The following is an 18,282-nucleotide window of genomic DNA, read 5'->3' as shown; positions in this document are numbered from 1 at the left end:
ATCTGGAAGGAGCTGTTTTTCTGTTTGCATGGAGCCTGGGGTGTTTCCTACTGCCTTCTGAGGCATCCGTTTTGTGATTTAGCAATGGTGTGCAAGGTTATCAGATCATTTGCATATCATATCATTGATGCTCACAAAAGCCCTGCAAGGTAAGTATTACAGGTATTAATTTTGTAAGATGGGTACGGAAACTAAGGATAATGTTGTATGACTCGTCCAAGACCACACATGGTGAGTAAGTGGCAGAACAAGACAAGGACCTGTGTCCTGCCCTCTGGAGGGAGGCACTAGCTAACAGGATTCCTCTAATATAGCTGCATTCTTCACCCTTATGCTCCAGTTTTAGTCTTTGTTCTTTCCAGCCTCTGCACCTGAGTTTTTGAAGGTTCTCTCTCCCGGGAACACCGCCCCCTTCTTTCTCATTCTCAGCTCTCCAAATCCTGCTCATCCTTCAGGATTAAGCTCATCCTACATCGTCTTCCCAAGTCTTTTCCAATTCATTCAACCCAATATCTAAGCTTCAATTAAATCCTTTAGCCCTGCTTCCAACCAGATTCCTGCCCTGAAAACTTTCTATATGGGAAGTCTAGACTTGTCACTGTGGTCCAGCTTTCTTCATCAGAACTCCAGCCTTCTGTAGGACTTTTATTGCTGTTTGCTTTATCTATGTACATCTTTTCTCACTATAATGTAAGCTCCATGAGGTGCAAAACACATGCTTTTCTTCTTCTTTTTAAAAAATATTTATTTATTTTTGAGAGAAAGAGAGCACAAGCAAGGGAGAGGCAGAGAGAGAGAGAGAGGGAGACAGAGAATCTCAAGCAGGTTCCACACTGTCAGCACAGAGCCTGACATGGGGCTTGAATTCACCAACCATGAGATCATGACCTGAGCCGAGACCAGGAATCACACAGTCAACCAACTGAGCCACCCAGGGGTCCCCACATGCTTTTCTTTTAGCCTCATACTTCTGTCACAAACTTATATTCTTTGGGATCACAGTGTTTGTTAACTCAAAGAAGAAAACTCTCTGCCTATCTGCTGTTAGATTGTTCAGCTCCTAAACCACACAAAACTGATACCTTGTCTATCCCTTTTCTAAATATGGGGTAGGGGGGGAATGCAGGGGCTCTCATAGGCCCATTCAGCAGTTAAAAATAACCAACATTGAATGAATTTTTACCCATGGCCATGTCTTATACAAAATACACTACACATATTAACTCAAATCCTCAGGACAACTATTATCGTCTTCACTGAACAGATGAAGATATATAGTGGTCACTCAGCTAGTAGTAAGTGGTGCAGCCAGGATTCAAACCCAGACCACCTCCAGAGTTCATGCTCTTGACTGTGACACGAAATTCTTTATGGGTAACCAAAAGTCTCTCTCTCTCTTTTTTTATGTTTATTTATTTTTGAGACCTAGAGAGCATGAGCAGGGGAGGTGCAGAGAGAGGATTCGAAGCGGGCTCTACTCTGACAGCAGAGAACCCCATGCAGGGTTCAAACTCAAAACTGTGAGATGATGACCTGAGCCAAAGTCAGAGGCTCAACTGATTGGGCCACCCAGGCTCCCCCAAAAGTCTCGTGTTATGATGTAGATCCATTTCCTTTCTAACCCCTACGGGAAGAGAGAACTAAAGGGGTGCGAAAATAATATTTATTATGCTCCTACTATGGGCCAGGCATTATGATAGGTGCATGATGTTTTATTAATATATTTCTTGCTGTGAGTCTATGAAACAAGTGTTAACTTTAAAGAATTTGGCTCCCAAAGTGGCTACTCAAGGTTTAGCTTTCAGTTATTCAGGTTCCTTGGCTCTCAAATAAGTACCCTTTAAAGGAAATTGTACAGAAAATCCTGATTGGGGGCAGATGTGAAGGACCAAGCGACGTTCGAATTACTAAGAAATATGTTATTGTACGGTGCATGTCGATGAATGGTTAGAGAATGCTGAAAATGCTCTTCTACAGACACCTACATAGGAATTCGCAAATTAAATAAAGGATCCCTGTCTCGGGCTGGGATTCACAACGGAGAACTTCCCCGAAGGCAAGGGCAAAGAGGGCGCCACCAGTCCGGGAGAACCCAGGAACCCGCTCTGGGCACTTGGGCTCAGCCCCCTTCCTTTTCTCACACTCTAATTGGCTACTTCTTCCTGGGCCCCGCCTCCTTTGTGTGGACCAAGAAGCCGCCAAAGCCTCCTCAGACCACCTCCTCAACACCAGCAAGCTGTTTTGCTGTCGCCCCCGTGATTGGCCAGACAGTAGCATGGGGTCTGCCTCCTCCTCCTCCTGATTGGTCATCAGTCCTTAGGCTTATGACACTCCTGTCCGGCCCCGCCCCGTTTCCCCTTGGCAGCGGGGCCTTGGGCGAACCACCTACTCCGCGGGAGTGGGCCCCGCCCCTATGTGACGGCCAGGCCGGTAATTGGCGGGGGCGTGCAACCATTTCCGGTTTCGAGGAGGTGGGTGGGGTGCGGAGCGGGACTGAAGCTGCTGCCGTCTCGGCCGCCGCCTACAGAGTCGCCTTGTGCCTGGTGCTACCGGGACGATGCGGCCGGGGCCCGGAGGCTGCTGCTACCGTCGCCCTGTGCGGGCGAACGGCTGCGTGGCGAACGGGGAAGTGCGGAACGGGTACGTGAGGAGCACCGCCGCTGCCGCTGCCGCCGCAGCCGCCGCCGCCGGCCAGGTACGGTGGGACTGGGCGGTCGGGCTGAACCGGAGGCAGTGGGCCGGGACCCCGCGAGCTGCGCCCGTGCCGAGTCGGCGGAGGGGGCGGCCGGGCAGGGCGAGGTCGCGGTGACCGTCCGCGGGGCCGGGAGCGGGCGCCGGGCACGGCTCAGGTGTGCTGGAAGCGGTGTCCCGGCGCTGACGGGGCCTGCCCCGAGCGGGAGGCTCAAGGGAGGCGTAGGGACTCCCCCATCTCTCCGCGTCTGAGGTCTTCCTCTTTTCCTCCAGAGGTTTGGGTTCTGCTCAAAGCCACAGTGCCTTCCTCCGCCTGATTTGACCAGAAATTCGTGCCCCTCCTCCCCCGGGGAGGCAGGGAGTGACCCTGCGGACCCTGGGAGGATCCACTCCGGGGCTCTTGGTTTTTTCCCTGGAGGCTCCCTCCTCTTGTCCTCGAGGTGGTTGCTTCCTTTAAGAGTCCTGAGAAACACCCTCGGGGTCCTCAGGAGGCAGAGAAAGTTAGGAGGTGGTACCAGGCGGAAACACACCCAGTCTCTCCCTAACACATACCTACCCCTTCTGCAAGCAAGGCATTGGACCACAGATCTGACAGTGAACCGGGCCTGGTGCCTCACAAGCATTATGCTTCTACCCAGCCCTTGGTGAAACCCCATCCCGGGCTCTAGGTAGAGTTAGGTGGTCCCTGTGAGCAAGCGTGCTATCACAGAAGGGGCTGTTGAACGCAGGTGGTGACTTGTGATGCGTCTCTATACCAGTTAACCAAGGTTGAATCACCAACCAAGTTCAGGCAGTTCTGAAATATTTTGAAAAGTTGTGAATTGAAGACAATAATTATTAACAGCCTTCCAATTCTCTGGATGACATATTCTCCTGAGATGTGTTTTTAAAGACGAGCTATTTAAAAAGATTAAAAGGACAGTGTTACTTGAAGAAAGTGTTGTGAGATTTACAATTGACTTTATTTTTTTAAATTATTTTTAATGAAAAAATTTTAATGTTTATTTATTTTTTAGAGAGAGAGAGGGAAGGGGCAGAGAGAGAGGGAAACACAGAATCCGAAGCAGGCTCCAGGCTCTGAGCTGTAAGCACAGAACCCTTTGTGGGGCTGGAACTCACAAACCTCTAGATCATAAACTGAGCCAAAGTCGGAGCCACCCAGGTGCCCCTGCAATTGACTTTAATACTTATAAATCCCAATCAGATATTAAGGAAAACTTTTTTTTTTCCCTCCCAAAGCCATCTGTTCCCAGTAGCAGTAGTGTGACTATTGTGATTTAATTTGGCTTTAATATATCTAGCAGCCCCCGCCACCCCCCCCCCCCCCCCCCCCCCCCCCGCCCCCAAGTCAGTAGATGTGATATGGTAGATAGACCTGTTACTGTTTGGTGTGAAATAGAAAATAGAGCATTTCTCCAGGTCATGCTGACAGTAAAACTATGAGAGTTGGGGGACAAATAAAAGACTTGACCTCCCTTGAAGTTGTAAGATGGAAGGCACCATAATGCACAGATTCAAAAGATTTATTTTTGGGGCACCTGGGTGGCTCAGTCGGTGAAGCCTCCGACTTTGGCTCAGGTCATGATCTTGAGGCTCATGAGTTCGAGCCTCGCATCTGGCTCTGTGCTGACAGCTTGGAACCTGGAGCCTGCTTCAAATTCTGTGTCTCCCTCTCTCTCTGCCCCTCCCCTGCCCCTCTCTTTCTCTGTCCTTCAAAAATAAATACACCTTAAAATTTTTAAGAAAAAAAGATAAAAACTATTAAAAAACAAAAGATTTATTTTCAGTTTTAAAGAAATGTGTGAGAAAAGAAGTGGTAAGAATGCTCTCGTTATTAATGGTGTAAAGGGTTTTTTTAGTAACATAAATGGGTAATAAGAAACTTGTGGTATAGGGTACAGCATGGAAACCTAAGGGGTAGGAGTCAGAGAATACACTGCAGATGAATGAGTGGATTATGATTTTTAAGAAGGAAAAGGAAGACAAGAGAAAGGCGTTTGCACTTCAGGAAGTGTTTTGTGTTTAGCTGCTCTTTTCACCTAACAAAGGAGTTATGTTCTGATTTAATAGTAAATTTCTCCCTCCCATAATCTAGCGATTTAACATTTGTAGGCATGATATATATTTCTTTAATGTTTATATTTGTTTTTGAGAGAGAGAGAGCATGAGTAGGAGGAGGGGCAGAGAGAGAGAGGGAGACACAGAATCCAAAGCAGGCTCCAGTCTCCAGTCTCCGAGCTGTCAGCACAGAGCTTTATGTGGGGCTCGAACTCACAAACCTCGAGATCATGCCCTGAGTCGAAGTCAGATGCTTAATCAACTGAGCCACCCAAGCGCCCTGGCATGATATTTCTTCAGAGACAGCTGATTAATAATAAGATGAAGACACATCAAGTTGCTAAAGTGAAATTTAAAAATTTGTATGACTCTAATAGCTGGCTGACTTTTTCTAGTATATTTTAGAGAAAAAATCCACTCAAGACACTGTGGTGGCATCTGGAAAAATGGTATAGTAGAAGGCCTGAAAGAATGTTTAGGGCTCCACTGTCCCTTCTAGAAAACTGTTTGTCACAACTCTTTTTAAAACAGAGACTTTAGAGATACAGCTTTGTACATGAATATGAGGAATATTGACCATGGGTTTGTTTGTTTTTCCTTAAGCCAAAGAGATTTTTGGTAACTTCATGGGAGCAAGAGTATCTTTAAAAAATTTTTAGTTGTTTTTGTTTTAATTAAAGTGATTAATTAAGTTAATCACTTTAAAGTGCTACATTAGTGCTCCAACCTCTATTTTTCCTCAGTTGCTGGGGAAATGTTCCCAATTATGCCATAAAAATACACATAAGATATTAAGTCTTCAGGTTTGTGTCCTCTTTTAACTGAAATATAAATCGAGAGTTTTTAAACCCCGAAATATAGGTTTGTTTCCTCCCATATCCCAGCATTTGTCTTTGGATGAACAGAAGTTAGAAACTTCTAGGGTCCTTTTACACTCTCAAGAGTTTCTGCGTCTGATGGGATGGATATATATGCTTGCCCTTTGTTCTATTTGGGTTTAGAGTCTGAGTAAATAGATCCTGTGGTAGAATGGGCATATACAACAATCAAACATTACTGTTTGTTTTTGTTTTCTGGGTTCCCCCCCAGTTTCTTCTCATTGTAGTAAAATACACATAACATAAAATTTACCATCTTAACCATTTGTAAGTGTACAGTTCAGTGGTATTATATACATTCATAATGTGCTACCACCACCACCATCCACTGCCATAACTGTTTCTTCTTTTTTTTTTTTTTTTAATTTTAAACGTTTATTTATTTTTGAGACAGAGAGAGACAGAGCATGAGCAGGGGAGGGGCAGAGAGAGAGGGAGACACAGAATCTGAAACAGGCTCCAGGCTCTGAGCTGTCAGCACAGAGCCCGACGCGGGGCTCAAACTCACGGACTGTGAGATCATGACCTGAGCTGAAGTCGGACGCTCAACCGACTGAGCCACCCAGGCGCCCCAACTTTTTCTTCTTGTAAAACGGAAACTCTGTCCCCATCAAACAGTAACTCCCCATTCCCTCCTCCACCTAGCCCACCCAGTCTGTGGCAACCACCATTCTACTTCTGTCTCTATGAATTTGCTGTAAGTACCTCATATAAATGGAATCGTACAATATTTTTCTTTTTGTGACTGGCTTATTTCATTTAGCATAATGGTCCTCATGGTTCATCCATGTAGCACTGTGTATCAGAATATCCTTCCTTTTAAAGGCTGAATAATATTCCATTGTATGTATAAACCACATTTTGCTTAGCCATTTATTTGTTTTTTTTTCTTGTAGGAGTTTATTTTTATTTTATTTTTCTGTATTTTTTATAATTTACACCCAAGTTAGTTAGCACATGGTGCAACAATGATTTCAGGAGCAGATTCCTTAAGCCCTTACCCATTTAGCCCATCTCCCCTCCAGCAACCCTCTGTTTGTTCTCTATATTTCAGAGTCTCCTATGTTTTGTCCCCCTCCCTGTTTTTATATTAATTTGCTTCCTTTGCCTTGTGTTCATCTGTTTTGTATCTTAAAGTCCTCATATGAGTGAAGTCATATGAGATTTGTCTTTCTCTGACTAATTTCACTTAACATCATACCCTCTAGTTCCATCCACGTAGTTGCAAATGGCAAGATTTCATCCTTTCTGATTGGCGAGTAATACTCCATTGTATATATATACCACATCTTTATCCATTCATCCATCGATGGACATTTGGGCTCTTTCCATACTTTGGCTATTGTTGATAGTGCTGCTATAAACATGGGGGTGCATGTGTCCCTTTGAAACAGCACACCTGTATCCTGTGGATAAATGCCTAGTAGTGCAGTTGCTGGGTTGTAAGGTAGTTCTATTTTTAGTTTTTTGAGGAACCTCCATACTGTTTTCCAGAGTGGCTGCACCAGTTTGGATTCCCAGCCATTTGTTAATTGACACTTGGGTTGCTTCCAAGGTTTAGGTATTGTGAATAATGCTGCTTTGAATATGGGTATACAAATACCTCTTCAAGACCGAGCTTTCCGTCATCTTGGATATATATTCAGAAGTGGAATTGCTGTATCATATGATAATTCTATTTTGAATTTTTTGAGGAAATGCCATACTGTTTTCCACAGCAGCTATACCATTTTACATTCCCATCAACAGTGCCCAAGGGTTCCAATTTCTTCACATCCTCGCTAACACTTGTTATTTTCTCTCTCTCTCTCTCTCTCTCTCTCTCTCTTTTTTTTTTTTTTTTTTTTTTTTTTGCATAGTAGCTGTGAGGTAATAGGGAAAAATGTGTCTATGTGTGTCTGCTCCCATATCCTGGCACAGAGCTCATGAAAGTTGTGCAATTTCCTAAGTGATAATACTAGGAGCATCTTTTGTTCTAATATTTAGTCTTTGACCCTTATTCCTGACACAGAGTCTCTAAATCCCTTGGAATTTCCCCAGTGATAGCAGTGTCTTTTGTTCTAATGAGGTGACTCTGTGTGGGTTCCCGGATGGGGGCTGCTCACCAGAAAGACCAAGCCAGGTGTCCGCTCCACCCCCATTCTCCACAGAGGAGCGAGAGGCGGGAAATGAAGTTAATGATTGCTGATGCGTGAAGCCTCTATAAAAATCCCCAAAGTACCAGGTTCAGGGAGCTTCCGGGTTGTTGAACATATGGAGATGCTAGGAGAGTGGCGCCCCTTCCCACACACATTGCCCCCGTTCGTCTGTGTCCTTTATCGTATCTTTTTATAATAAACTGGGAAATAGTAAATAAACAGTTTTCTTGAGTTCTGTGAGCCATTCTAGCAAATTATCAACCAGAGGAGGAAGTGGTGAGAAACCTGATTTATAGCTGATGGGTCAGAAGCCATGGGACAACCTGGACTTGTGACAGGCATCTGAAGGGGGTGGGGCCTTCACCTGAGGGATCTGACACTATCTCCAGGAAGAGAGTGCTAGAATTGGGTTAAACCGACACCAGCTGGTGTCACAGTGGAACACCTCCCCCCGCCCCAATCAGGTGTGAGAAGTGCTGTGAGTGTGGTAGCTCAGTGAGAGGAGAGGAGAGGAGGAACATCGCAGGAGCGTTGGGTTTTGTTCTTTACGGGAGCCCTGTGTAGACATGACTGTTTTTTAACGATGACAGTAGACATGGAGTTTTCACAAGGAAGAGGAGCAATAAAGCAGTAATTTTTCCTCCCTTACCATTCAGAGGGGTGAGAGGAGGGCCAGCCTTTATTTGAGGTGAAGGGTGGCAATTAGCACTAGGAAAACTTTGAAAGAGTTAGAATTGGGAGCTTTGGCAGAATTAGAGCTAGAAGGAACCTTTAGGGGTTTATGTAATTCAGTTCTTTTATCTCTTTGTAGGACTTTATTAAAAAGTAATCTTGATAGATGATTCTATTCTATTTTTAAAGACCCCTAGAGGATTTGCAGGAACTTTTCTTCAGCGTGTTGCAGCATTCAGTGATCTTAATTGCAAGAGTTTCTTACTGTGGGTTTAACGTTTGATCAAATAAATGCCGTATTTTGGTTGCACCTGAAATAGAATACTTGTTTTTACTTTTAGAGCTCCTTGTTTACAGCCTTTTAAAAAAAATCTCTTTCACTTCTTTAAGGCACGTTTGAGGTTTGGGCGCACATTTTACCTTCCTTAACTAGTTAATAAGTATTGAAGGGAAAAAAAAATTACCTGCCTTTGAGACCATTTTGAACCTAACTTTCTAACCTGTAGAAGTAGTTTTAGAAGTAGTTTTAATGATATATTAGAATGATGACAGCCTTCTAGCTGCCAGAATAAGATTCTATCCTAAGGAGGACTTGGGGCACAAGTCATGTTCTTATTTAAATAATAAGACTAGCAAAGTAGAAAGAACAAAGGGCCAGTCTTGCTACTTAGGAGGCAAATGAATAACTAATGGAGGGTGGTTTACTAAATAGCTACTAGCTTTTGTTTCCACTGAAAGGAAACAATAACTGTGAAAAGAAGTTAGTTTTAAGACAAGAGCTGGAGGAGTATCTGTTCACACTTGGCCATGATACCTGTTCACACTTCACAGGTCTCATGAGACATCCAAAGACCTCAAGGCGTTGAGCCAAAATAATGTTGTAACTACAGTTGTAGGACTAGATTTTTGTTTTGAATGCACTTCTTCCAAGGAGAAGAACATTTCAAATCTTCCTAGCTGGATCTGAAAGATTCCAGAGTCATTAATTCCACTCAGGAATTCTCTCGAATAAAACTTCTTGGGCAGTGAAAGCAGTATTTAATACATAAACCTCTGTATTCTTAAGACAGTATTTTAAAACTTGGATATTCAGGGAAAGCAGGCTTGCCCACTTTTTAGGGTTGGCCTAGGTGCCCTAGAAACTTTGTAGTGCTCTGGGGCAAGATAGTTAATTGGTTGAGATTCAATTAGATTCAGTTTTTGAAAGAAAGAAGTAGTGTTTTATTGGCAGAATAGGCAATTGAGAGGGATGGGTAGAGACTGTGTTTGCATTCTGAGTGGGTGTGCCTTACTTGATTAAATACGTGGTTTGTGGCCTCAGAAGTCCGTTGCCTTCTGAATAGCTTCTAAGAAGCCTTCCATAATATAATTTGTAGTTTGTGACTGATTAAGCAAGTAAGCCCTTTCTCTCAACCCATTTAATCTGAGAACATTTATGTTGATGTTTGCGGTCTTTAATGCTACCTTCAAGACCCATAATAAAGATTAAGGTTGCTATTTTTCCTCTTTAAAAAATTTTTGCTTCTGATTGTAGAAATAATACATGTGTACTGTAGGACCCAAAAGGATTGGGATAATCCCTGGTGTAGGGGTATTGATTTTTTTTAGTGTGGTCTGTTTTACCAGCCTGCTGCTTTCTGCTAATCTCTAAGTACAGTGAAATACGCAGTTGTACTGAGACTATGGGTATGGCCCAGCCTTACTCCAAATAACGCATATTGAGGTTGGGGAAAGTATTCAACAAATTTGGTAATCTGGTAGGTTTAGAAAGTAAAGTACTGACTTCCCAAATTTGATGGTTTTGACTTATTCTAAATAAGCCTCCTGCTGTCTAATTAGTAAGCCTTCAGCAAACATCTGAGATTTTACTGCATAGTTCCCCTTATCCGTGGGGCATATTTTCTAAGATCCCTAGTCGATGCCTGAAACCGCTGTATACAGTAGATAGTATCAAACCCTGTATATACTATTTTTTCCTCTACATACATTCCCATGATAAATGTTAATTTATAAATTAGGCACAGTAAGAGATTAACCACAATAAATAATAATGAAATAGAAAATTATAATGATACGCTGTAATAAAAGTTATGTGAATGTGGTTTCTCTCTCTCAAAATACCTTATTGTACTGTACTCACTGTTGTGATGATGTGAGACGATAACATGCCTACAGGATGTGACCAAATGAGGTGAATGATGTAGGCATTGTGACACAGCATTAAGACTGGTGTTGACCTTCTGATGATACATCAGAAGGAGGATCATCTTCCAGACTGTGGTTGACTGTGGGTTTGGAGAACATGGGTAAGGGGGACTTCTGTATTTGCCTTGTGCCTGGTGTGTGGTAGGATCTTAGGGAATCTTAGTTGAAGGAATGAACTGGTGGTGGTTGAAGCCATGAGAATTGGTGAAGCAGAAGAAGGCACTAAGCAAGAAGAGGAGACACCTAGGAAGTAATATGGGGGAATCATAATGTTACTGGGAGAAGACACACACACTGCTGAAGAAGGCTGATTGTGCAAGAACAGAATCATTGGGAAGTGGTTTGAGAAAGCCCAAGGAGAGAGAGAGGCCATTTCATTAAGGAGGGTATGCAACGTGGTGGCGGTGGGAAAGCAAGGCTATAATTGTAACAGGTACCATTTACTGTGGCCAGGACCTCCTCCAGCTTTGTCATGTATCTAGTCTTCACAAGGTCCTTTCTGGGTGTATATTATCCCCATTTTATAAATAAGACTGAATTCCAGATCATTTAAATAACCAGTCCAGTTAGTAAGTTGATAGAACCTGGCTTGTCTTACTCTATTAAGCCACTGGATTTGGCAGTTTAGAAATTACTGGTAAGTTTTGAGGAGTTTAAATTAGATATGCCACAAGTTATGCCACGCTCTGAACATATATTCCCAGAAGTGTCCTCCTTTTTTCAGCAGGGGAATTTTGAAAAGTAGGGAGTCCACATTTTTTTTTTTTTTTAAATCAGGATAAATTCCCTCATTTGTGTCAATAGCATCCCCATATGGAATGACTGAAAAGTGCTTCCAAAGCTAGCTGTAAAGCAAACATATTTTGACATTACTGTTTTCCTGCCTCAAAAATGGAGACCCCCAAGTATGTATGCACGGGAGCGTTTTCAGTTAGTTCAGTGGCATCCTGTGCACGCGGGCAGCGAGGCTCTGCCCCGGAGTTACCGTTCTCACCTGCCGCCCACGTCTCCTCTGTAGCGTTTCCCAGTCTCCAGGTCAGCGTGTCACGGCATCACAGACCCGCGTAACAGGAGCGCGGAGTAACAGGAGAGCGGAGTACGAGGGTGGCTCTGCCACAGGTGACTGCACCTTCATCTCGGCTCTCTTCCACCTCTGACACGTTCTGGGCCTGTGGCACCACACCCTCCGCTCTGGCTGTGTGGTGGACGCCGACTGAGAGGCAGCCTGGTTCGCCTGCCTTTGCCTTCTCTGCGAATAATCTCGGATTATTCTGGTGGTCGCCTCTGTGCGACACGATCACGTTCCTTCCTTGGTCCTGACTGACACGGGGATAGGCTCCTGTGCCACAATGAACCTAACAACACTCTCTCACGGGGATTTATGGTTTCAACAGGGAAAGAGTCTGAAGGGCACTGGATCTCCAACATCCTGGAGAAAAGGTCTGTGAACTCCTGCTGCTGAGGTCCCAGGTGCTAGTTCCCGTCTGACTTTTCTGAGTTGTTCATCAGTTCTACCCTGCTCCCTCCTTTTATTTATTTTTTGCATAAATAAATAAATATTTATCCTTGCAATAAATCACCTTTTTGGTTAGCTAGAGTCAGTTTCCACTGCTATCAACTGAAAGAAATTTAACAGGTATATATTCTATGTTAAAATGTCTTAGAACTTCTGTACACTTAACACTGACTAGGCACCTACTGATTTTCAGAGTGTCAGTAAAAATTTTTAAAAGGGCTCCTAACTCTGTTAATTTTGTGCATTTGGAATATTGTATACTCTTATCTGGGATAAGGGACATCTGGTCCAAAATTATAAGGCAGTACCTTTCCTGTTTTGAAGACGTGAGAGTCTCATTGCCACCTATAACTAAACCCTTTCCAGGTTCTCATTAACACACATGAAGACAGACCAAAAAAGGAAAAACAAAAATCAGAACTAGTATTTTTAAAAAAAAGACAACAGAAGACCACAGATCAAAATTCAGACAGTATTTGTCTGCTAACTTTGCCTAACTATGGAGAACATGCTCGTAAACATTAAACAAGACTCATTCAGGGTTGAAAAATCACAAATCAAAGAGGAAGTAATAGATTATTTAGTACAAGAGTTTAAGAAAATGGGACTATTTAGAAGCAAACTCTGGTTAGAGCTTCTCCCCACACCATAGCATCACAGAGACTGTTAACTGGCCCCCTGTAGATATTCCTATCTCCCCTTTGGTAATAGAAGCTCTCAGATTTAGCTGGGTCCATGGTCATCCAGCTACAGTCTACATTTCTCAATCTCCCTGGCAGCTAGGGGTAGCCATGTAATGAACTTTGGCCAACAGGAAGTGAACAGAAGGGGCAGGTACCAGGGCTGGATTACATCCTTTAAAACAATTGTTCTCTTTCCACTTCTCTTTCCTGGAGAGAAAGAGAATGAAGTGCCAGTGGCCTGGAATGTAGATAGATGTGGTTGAAGACGGAGATGCTAAAACAACAACAACAACAACAACAAAACATCCTGGTGCCTGGGTGGCTCAGTGAGTTAAGCCTCTGACTCTTGATTTCTGCTTCAGTCATGATCCCAGGGTAGTGGGATCAAGGCTGTCGTTAGGCTCTGCTCTGAGCATGGAGCCTGCTTAAGATTCTCTCTCTCTCCCCCTCTGCCCCTCTCCCCAGCTCATGCTCCCATACTCTCTCTCCCTCTCTCTCTCTCAAACAAAAAATAAACAGGAGCACCTGGGTTAAGCGTCTGACTTCGGCTCACATCATAATCTCACAGTTCGTGGGATTGAGCCCCCTCCTTGGGTTCTGTGGTGACAGCTCGGGCCTGGAGCCTGCTTCAGATTCTGTGTTTCCTCTCTTGCCACCCCTTCCCCACTTGTGGGTTTTTGTTTTTTTTTTTTTCCCTCTCTCTCAAAAATAAACACTACAAAAAGAAATTTAATAAATAAAAATAAAAACATCCTAAAAGATTACAAAACAAAGATAGCTCATACCCTACTGAATGCTACCTGTCTACCTTCAGACTTTACAAAGAGAATTTCTATCTTGGTTTTTTTTTTTTTTTTTTTTTAATGTTTATTTATTTTTGAGAGAGAGAGCACAAGTTGGGGAGGGGCAGAGAGAGAGGGAGACACAGAATCCAAAGCAAGCTCCAGGCTCTGTGCTGACAGCAGAGAGCCCAACACAGGGCTCGAACCCGTGAACCGTGAGATCATGACCTGATTGGACCCTTAACCAACTGAGCCACCCAGGCACCCTCTATCAAAGTTGTTTGAACAACTTTATTTTGATGTCCCATTTACATCAACAAAAACAAACAACCATACTGAGACTTCTGCTTATAGGTTAAAATTAATAGGTAGAGACAAACCATCACTTTCACAGAACAACTAGATAAAACTACACAGATTACTCAAAACAAGAAATAGTGTTAAAGACATTGAAGAACTGTCTCTCATGCAAAGCAAAGAGGGCAAATAAACTAAAATTCCAGAGAAGAAGAACCTTTCCTTAGTGAGCTGAAATTGCTAGTCATTTTCTTCCCTGGTGTTATTTGCAGAGTGTGAGCACGAATGATCATAAATGGGCTTGCCACAAGCAGAAGAACTCTGCCAAGGGGAAGAAAAACCAGTGGAGCTTATGATAGCTCTATAGGATGGTATGACAGACTGAATTCTAGCAGAGCCCCAGACCTACGGCCAGTTTTCTGCACAGGACACTTACCATGTGCTAGAGAAGCTAGAGAGCTAGACTAGAAAGGTGGCTTGAAATCAACCACAGTCTTACAATGCTAGAGGGAGGGGCTTGCAACAAACACAGTGGATCCCATCCTTAGATGGAATCTACCCAGAGTTTTAGCCCAGTCCCACCTATCTCAGTCCCTGGTTAGATTGCGGGTGCTCAGAGCAAAAGGAGAAAACAACATGGACTTGAGTCGCTGCAGGTCCTTTATATATAGTGTCCAGCAATCAATCAAAGATGTCTTCTTTCCTAGGGGCAGGGAGAGAATGTGGACATGCCTGAAATAGAAAGCAGAGAATACAATAGTCTACACATTCCCTCTCTTCACTTTGATACTACCAACCCTGGGAAATCCCTTACAACTTGACCCTCTCCCTCTCTCCTTAATTTCATGTACCCGGGAATGGACATTCCTCCTGTCTCATTTGTTAACATCCCAAAACTGCACAAATAACTTTCAGACATCAAAGCCTCTCCTAGGAACCCAGAGCCCCCTTTCTACCAAGGAGCTCAAAATCAGCGTTATCATCGCATTCTTCTCAACAAATATTTAATCTCTATATCAAGGTTTGTACTCTGTATTTGAAGACACAAATAAAGAGATAATCCTTGTATTCAAGGACTCTTCAGGGGTTTTTTTTTTAGCGAAAAAGGATGCAAAGATCAATATGGTTTTTGAGATTAAAGAGAATAAGGAAACTTAAAGAATACTGTCAAAAGGGATTTATATTTAAATACACAGGATGAAAAATACACCAACACAGTGAGAAGCCCTTCTTTTACAAGTGATTCTGAGTCCTCTTCACATGACTAAATGACAGCACCAAGGAAAGGAGATTGAGCAATGTGTCCAGTCACACACATTCTAGGAAACTGAATTCAAAAATTTAATTCTAAGTTCTAAATTGCGGTTAGAATCCAAGTCTTTACATTTTCAATTTATTGCCATTTCTTAGTCATATTTCTCAGATTTTCTATGAATCAAATTTTCCTTTAATTATTTCAGAAATACTACAACTTAGTCTGTTTTTTTTTTTTAATTTTTTTTTCAACGTTTTTTATTTATTTTTGGAACAGAGAGAGACAGAGCATGAATGGGGGAGGGGCAGAGAGAGAGGGAGACACAGAATCGGAAACAGGCTCCAGGCTCCGAGCCATCAGCCCAGAGCCCGACGCGGGGCTCGAACTCACGGACCGCGAGATCGTGACCTGGCTGAAGTCGGTTGCTTAACCGACTGCGCCACCCAGGCGCCCCCAACTTAGTCTGTTTTAAAATCATCAGTGGCTTAATATCAGAATTTCCCTTAAAACTCACCATTTGTGCTCCTTTTTTGCTACTCATACAGTAATTAGATAATTTTGCTGCTCATATTACTTAGCTATACTTGGATTGAGATAAATAATTATATGAGCTTCCACTGCTAAGAAAACGTCTGCTTTTAGGAAACCAGGACACTAATTTAGCTGTTCTAGAAATAAACTCCCTTTGCTTCTACATGCAAGCCAAGCCTGCGCAGGAGGCAATAAAGATCCTAGCTGTTAGCACATAAACAGGGGTCTCCAACATGTACTTCTGTTACAGTCTAATTGGTGATCACAGGTGTCTCAGCCCAGCTTCATGGCATTTCAAATCAAGGTGAGAATGGGAGACATGGCAGAAAAGTCAGTGCTGACAGGCTTCCCTTCCCTTGAAGCACTAACCAGCATGTCACGGCTTAGACCCCTCATAGGACAATGGGAAGGGGTGCTACAGAAGTCCCACTTCTGGCCACGCCGCCCCTTAGAAAGAACTAATGGAAAGGCGATAAAATACACTAGGGTCTGTGCCATTTCCAGACCATCGGACGGTCATCGGCCTCTTCCTGCTCCTCCTCACAGGCTGTCACTGCCAGGAACGTTCAGTAAGCTCCTGCTGAGTCTAACCACCTGTAAACCTGAAACAATAAAAACTACGCTACGGGTTTCTTGAACAGCAAATGTACCACAACTTGTTTCTTGTGTATATTTACAACATTATTTTGGGAAACTGGTTTTTGTCAACTAGCAAGTATATATGAAATAGCACACTGTAATTAATACAAAAAGCAGATTAAAAGATACTCAACATATAGATTTATCAAAACTTAACAATTAGCTTATAGGCTTTAGATCTTATTTTTTCCCATTAAATAAAACATTAAAGCTATCATTAATTCTTTCATTTATTCCATTAATACTTCCTGAGCCTCTATGAGCTAAGCATGATCTGAACACTGGAATACAATACCATACACTCCAATGGGAGAGGCAGACAATAAATAAGCAAATAGATATACACTAAAATACCAGGCAATTGTAAGCTCTATAACCAGACAAGGTGGTCAAGGATAACCTGTCAGAAGGAGGTAAGGGGTAAGCAAAATGTACACAGAGGCAGGGAGAAAACTAATGAGAGAAGTTTTCCAGGCTGGAGTTACTGTGAGGGCAAAAGCCCCGCGGCGGAGGGTGGGGGAAGGGCAGAGGTGCTTCTTGATGTGTTCAGGGAAGAGCAGAAAGGCCCACTTGGCTGGAGTGCAGTGACCTGACGGGATATGAATGAAGTCAGAAGTATGGGAGAACCTGATGACACAGGGCCCTGCAAACCAACAGAAACTGTCTTTTGTTGTCAGTGATAAGAAGCCCTCAGGGGAGTGTTGATCTGACTTATGTTTAAGCAATTCCCCCAGTCCGTTTAAGAAGTTTGTCCTAGTGAAGTGTTAACTTCCCTTTCTCCCCCAAAAGTATAAAAACTACCCTCATTTTGGTGTTTATCATTACCATGCATGAAAAAAAATACCTTTCTGGGACGCCTGGGTGGCTCAGTTGGTTAAGCATCCTGATCTCAGCTCAGGTCACGAACTCCCCGTTGGTGGGTTCAAGCCCTGCATCAGACTCTGATGCTAAAAGCAAAGAGCCTGCTAGGGATTCTAGCTCTCCCTCTCTCTGCCCCTCCTCCATGCGTGTGCAAGCACTCTCTCAAAAATAAATTATTTAAAAAGATGAAAAAAGTACCTTTCCTTTTATAAATGAATGAATGAATGAATGAATGAAACCTTCCCTGTAGACACAGCCATAAGCAATACAGTATTCTGCATGTTTTTAATCCTTATATACATATCACACCATATGTATCTTTCTGCAGCTTTTGTTTAACAATATGTTTCTGAGATTTGCCCATGTTGATAATACAGATCTAGAGTCCTCTCTTCACTGCTGTATAGTATTCATTCTAGCAATATGCCATACTGGTTTTTTGCTTGTTTGTTGTAGGAGGGTAGGCATTCTCCTACTAATGAAAAACTAGGTTACTTCCATTTTTTTGTTATTACATTTCTACAGTAAACATTCTTAAACATGTCTCCTTGTGGCATGAGCAGAATTTCTTGGGAAAACAGCATGTTACAGGTTGAACTGATCCCCCCAAAAGTAATATGTTGAGGTCCTCATTCCCAAGACCTCATACATTATATGTGCATTAGGTTGATAGAAAAATGTTCATCCTTAGTATAGGCTAGAACAAAAATGTTTGCAAATCTCAGCTATTGTATATACCCAGATAAAAACTTAATAGGGTGGTCATTATTTCAACTTTTCTAGAAATTGCCACTATTCTCCAAGACAATTGTACCAATTTATACTAAGAGCACCTGTATATAAATTCCCATTGCTACATAACATTGCCAACATTTAATATGGTCTTTTATTTTTACAGCTTTCAGAAAGGTAAAGATGGAAACAGTTACATTGTTTTAATTTATAATAACTTGGACTAGTGAGGATGAGCATATTCATATATTTATTTTGCGATCAAGTTCCTTTCTCTGTGAATTGACAGTTCCTATCTTTGGCCCGTTTTTCTGCTGGAGTGCATACTTGCCTCTAATTTATAT

General features: G+C 42.7%; 1 protein-coding gene across 1 annotated transcript in view; it reads left to right on the top strand.

The window, feature by feature from the left end:
* Positions 1 to 2,481: 2,481 nt before the first annotated feature.
* SPTLC2 (serine palmitoyltransferase long chain base subunit 2) overlaps positions 2,482 to 18,282 on the top strand; it is a 102,196-nt gene continuing 86,395 nt past the window's right edge. Inside the window, exon 1 of the mRNA XM_042943940.1 lies at positions 2,482 to 2,695. Coding sequence (XP_042799874.1) covers positions 2,558 to 2,695 — 138 coding nt within the window. The 5' untranslated portion in view covers positions 2,482 to 2,557. The remainder of the gene's footprint in view (positions 2,696 to 18,282) is intronic.

The sequence above is a fragment of the Panthera leo genome, chromosome B3 (genome assembly GCF_018350215.1).
Source record: "Panthera leo isolate Ple1 chromosome B3, P.leo_Ple1_pat1.1, whole genome shotgun sequence".
Lineage (NCBI taxonomy): Eukaryota > Metazoa > Chordata > Mammalia > Carnivora > Felidae > Panthera > Panthera leo.
The sequence above is the reverse complement of the archived record's forward strand: the minus strand, read 5'-3'. Positions and strand labels throughout refer to the sequence as shown.